This window comes from Aptenodytes forsteri, unplaced genomic scaffold (assembly GCF_000699145.1).
Source record: "Aptenodytes forsteri isolate BGI_AS27 unplaced genomic scaffold, ASM69914v1 Scaffold217, whole genome shotgun sequence".
Taxonomy (NCBI): Eukaryota; Metazoa; Chordata; class Aves; order Sphenisciformes; family Spheniscidae; genus Aptenodytes; species Aptenodytes forsteri.
The window spans coordinates 631,652-636,640 of NW_008796222.1; the positions used below are offsets into that span (position 1 = coordinate 631,652).

Consider the following 4,989-nt stretch of genomic DNA (forward strand, 5'->3'; position numbering starts at 1 on the left):
TCACTTTTGTTAAAAATACATTCTGAATTAACAAATGCCAAAAAGAAAAGAAAAGAAAAGACACATTTGGATTGTATTTCTTGCCTTCTGAATATTTAAGTTTATAACAAAATCCCAGCCTAGAAAAATAACACTTTACTGGATTTTGAGGAGGATACAGCTGTACAAATCAAAAATGTCATCCAGATATTCTCACATTACTGTGCTCTAAACTGCTTCCAGAAGAGATCTGTCCACTAATCATTTAGTTTAGTAGTCAACAGCCCTAATTTCTTTTTAATGGTGGTGCTCTAACTGCAACTTAAGCAGGGTTATGAATACCAACTTCATATAGGTATGTATGTGTATATATATATGTATACTGTGTGTATGTGAGTGTGTGTATATCTACTCTATATGTAGTATATGAATACGCATTTATATTGTAATCCTTAATAGTTAGATGTTCTTCCTATTTCCTAAGCACTTTACAAACATTAACAATTCAGACCTCACAAAAAGCCTGTGAGGCAGATGATATTCCCGTTTTATAGATGGGAAGACTAAGACACAGAGAAAAGAAGGCCAAAATTTTCTAAATTAAAATCAGGCCTAAAAGCTACGTGTAGATACTTCATTAAATTGTCTGACTTCTAAAATTGCTAGCTACCAGTAGTTCCGTGGGAAATCACTGAAAAGTATGAAAAATTATCTTCTGAAAATTACATTGCTGCTTATGTGCCTAAACTGGTTTCTTTTCACGGTAAAAAATGGTTTTTATAGAAATATGATTTTGATTAACTGGTATACAGGGAAAGCTAAAATACCCTGTTATGACATTTTCATTCCATTGAAACCTCTACATTGTGTTTAATACTATACATCTGCTATATTTAATACTACATAAAAGTAGAAACTTTCAAAATTTTTCAAGTTATGGGAAATTTCAGCCTGACACTTGGAAGCTGCATGATTTTCCAGGGAGTGAAAAGCAGCTCTACCCAGAACGAACTCAGAATTTCAGGTACCCAAGTCTGAAAATTTGTATTTGAGATCCAAGTCAGCAATGTATGCTTTACGGGATCAGGCCTAAGGGACATGTCTAATTCATGCAGGAAATCCCTAGCAGGATGTGGGGCTGGAGCCCTTGGCCTCCTGCATCAGATGTTTCCTGGCTTATGCAGCCCCTGTCAATAGCCATTCCTGTGTATTTTATATACATAGACATACACACACACACACACACTTACATATATATATATATATATATATAAAAATCTCACTGAATAAATGCAAGTATAGTTCCTGAACATGTCCCGTATCTTGTTTTCACTGGTGAATGCCTGTTCCTCTGTCATTGTCCAGAGTTGTTGCTTGTGACACTGTACACCCATGCAGACACAGCAAAGGGCACTGGTTTGTACAGGGATGGATGAGTGGCGTGAGCGCACAGGCCGTGGGAGCTCGGGAGCCGTGCGGGTGCGAGCGTTTGGCCAGCAAGGAAAAGGGAGTCGCTTGGGGCAGCTCGAGCCTTTCCAAGCGCTGACCTTCCCTCTTGCCCTCAAAAGCTATGTGGTCACCTCAGGTGTGGTAGGTGCGTGCGTTTGCCTATGCAAGGTCTGAGCAAAGAAACAATGACAATCCAAGTTTCTGAAAAGCAAAATATTGGGGTTTTCCTAAGGTAAGCCACCTAAGTGCTTGAAAATACAGATCAGATGTAGAACAAAACATATGTTCCTAGGAGTTTAGAGTATTTCATATACACATTGACCTACTAGCAAAATTCCCAAAGGCATCTTGTTGCCAACTACGTAACAGCACAGTTTTTTTTTTCAGCCACAATAATACAGGAAGATAAAATACACATTCTAACACACAACAGATCCCCCAAATATACCACAAAAAGGTCTCCAATATTTCTTCAACTCAACTAGTCCCTCCCCGCCCTCCCCAACTGAAACAAACAAAGAAAAAAGGATCCCTTATGGTGCAATTAGAAAAAAAAGCTCACTTACAGAGAATTTTCAGTTGAAATTAGATATAAAAGAGTAAACGTAGCTAGTACATATTCAGTTGGCCTTTGTTGATAGAAATCTGCAGATGTCTCTGTAGTTAGTAAAAGACATTTAGAGATAGCTATAAAAGCACCTACAGTGCGATAAATAAAAACAGCGGGATTAAGAAGCACTGTTTCTGCTGCTTATTTCCAGTAGGTTCAATTATTAGTTTATGTTACCCCTTTCCCCACCCCAACCCCCAAAAGGTCTCATTTCTTTTCTTTTTTTTTTTCTTAACCATTATAAACTGTTTGTTTCTTGACCACTGTGGAGCCTCAAAAGTAAAGCACTTCTCAGACAGCTGGCAGTTTTCTACTCGGTCGCTCTGGAGCTGTGGAGCCACAGAGCCTTATTCCCTGACATGAAAACAAAACAAAACCAAAGAAAACCACTGACTTAGAAATCGTTCAGAATTAACAGCAGCATGTTGAGCCTAAAGGACATTACTTCAGAAAGCTTGCACTGAGTTTCTCTGATGTGCAATGCAGTTGGGTTAAGGCAAGTATGAACTGTACAGCCTTCAGGGCAAACAACGCGCTGTCTATTGACTTCTGCTGCAAGGTCATCCTGGTATTTTTAGTGTTGTGTTGACTAAGGAGACTCGACGCGGCCAGGAGTGCGGAGGGGATTCCGAAAGCACCGAATTGGCTGGGTTCATGTCTTAATCCAGATGGGCCGCGCTGGCAGTGGCCGGGGTAGGGAAGAGCCAGAAGATGGCACCAACGCCTCTGCCCTGGCCCTCTGGTGCTGGGAGGCAGGAGGTCCAAGGTGGGGGTCCGGGGCATCTCCCTTAGTACCTGTTAGAAAGAGGGGCTGAAGGTATCCGTTGTTTTTTGTCTCACTGTTCAATCAGCTTTTTGTTGGGTTTTTTTAGCACAAAAACTGGATTTTTTTGCTCTTTGAAGAACCAGGGGACCATCCTGAAAGTTTCAACAGGTCCTCCAGCCCACGTTGAGTAGTCCCCGTGTTTACTTTGACCTAGAAGAAAGATAGAAAAAGAAAAATATGTATAATCCACGATATACCTGCTGCTCTGGTGCCCTTTTGCAAGCAAGTGTAATCCACCAGTCAGTAACAGTTCAGCTGCACACGGGATGAAGAGGACAGAAAGGCAAGGTGTTTGCTCAGGTGATTGCCTGGCTCTCTCTGGAACATTGTCAGAGAAGTTAGCACATGTTTTCTAAACCATTCGAGGCAGGAGTGATGTTTAATTATAGTCTTAACTATATATCCGGGTGTCAACTGGAAGATGACCTGACCTATAATAATCCATCAGAAATGTAGCTGTCTTTGTAAAAGCAAGAAGTGACACAGTATGAGGACAGAAGGGCTGAATCGAAGGTGCCTGGGAAAGTCACCCAAGGCTCACTCGCAAAGCAGAGTGCATGTGCAGGTGTCACAGCCCCGTACACCTGAAAAGTCCTGTCCCAAACCCGTGTTTTGTAACTCCAGCTTTCAGTCTAAGACAGGCAAGATGTTGTTGGTTGCTAGACAAGGCTTAGCTGGTAGTTTATTTAAATGATATATTGCCGATAATGTCTGAATCCCACAAACATGAGGAGATAACAACACAGTAGATTTGTACTGCATGAACTTGCTGAGTGTCATGGTGGTTATACTCTAGGCGCTGTTTTTTGTGTCTTGCTTATGTTTCATTTATACTTCAAGTGAATGTAGGTACTTTCAGTATGAGAAATTATCTAGACAAATACCTACAGCTTTAGGCTAGGAGACCATGGCCAGCATAATGTATATGCAAATACAACAGAGAGAAAAGGTGGGACCAGGTAGTAAGGCCCCCCTACACCCTTCCGTCCCTGAGTTATTGACTCAAATTTCCTTTAACTTTTGGGGAAAGGTAGGATCCTATTAGACAGAAACTATTGTAAGTGCCTTCTGGTGAAAAGCAATGCCTACCAGTAGTCCTGTGTAACAGAATACACATAAGTGAGCGTGTATATATACACACACGTATATATAAAGGGGTCTGTGTGCATATAGGTGTGTGTGCTTCTATGCATATATAGTATGTGTGTTTGCAGAGAGAGAGAGAGATATAATGCAAAGATTCTCAGACTTCACAGAATACGAGGAAAGCAAGCTTCACTTCAGGGCTGAACTGCTTTTGAGCAATTTCTCTAGTGCATTAGGCATCAGCATCAGACATGCATGCTTTTTGTTTCACCACTTCTGTTCTTGAGCAAACAAGTTTATTGTGAAAAACGTGAAGAAAAATCTCTCTCCCCTCCCTCCTTCCTCCTGTTTTTGGAGCAGTGATCATGCAGTGCAGTCTTGTTCCACAACCATAACTGTGTTTTTTCATGTGCATCAGAATCAGTGCCGTGTTTAGTCACCTTTCTCAATCACCTCCCAAGAGCAGAATTTTCGCTTGACAATTGATTTCCACCATCTTATTGTGGTGCTGTCCCATGGTCTGGAAATAAGCACTAACATCTCCAGCACAGAATGCCAGGAAGCTGCTTTTTAGGACATCAGCTGTGGCCACACTGCAAGGAGGTACATGAGCACCGTTTCTGTCCCGTTCTGTTTAAAAAACATATTCGTTTTGAAGGGACTGTCTAGGCTTCTTGGCTTGTACAGCATAGAGCATGCTGTTGGCACTTAAGTAATAAAAAAAGCCATTTATAACAGGTAGATAAACATCATGATAAGAATTCTCACCCAAAACACCAGTGTTTTATTTAAAACGTAATTTAAAATTGAATATATTTTTCTCTTTAAAAAATAAGCTGATTTAAATTAAATGTGAAATTGGGAGAGATGATAAGGAGAGTTGTGATTGGAATTCAAAGCCTGAAATATAGAGAAAAAAACCAAAGTGAGCCTGAATCTAATAATTCTACACTATTTAAGGAAACAGTAGCCAGAGATAGTCACCTCAATTCAGTATCTACAGATAATGCTTCCTTTTCATAAATCAAGATTTTTTTCC

The 4,989-nt window shown here is 40.4% G+C and overlaps 1 protein-coding gene across 1 annotated transcript in view; it reads right to left on the reverse strand.

Annotated features, from left to right (window-relative positions):
* Positions 1–2,914: 2,914 nt before the first annotated feature.
* Positions 2,915–4,989, reverse strand: part of NKAIN2 (Na+/K+ transporting ATPase interacting 2) — a 318,351-nt gene continuing 316,276 nt past the window's right edge. The window contains exon 6 of the mRNA XM_009289113.1: positions 2,915–3,014. Within this exon, the coding sequence (XP_009287388.1) occupies positions 3,005–3,014 (10 nt within the window). The 3' untranslated portion in view covers positions 2,915–3,004. The remainder of the gene's footprint in view (positions 3,015–4,989) is intronic.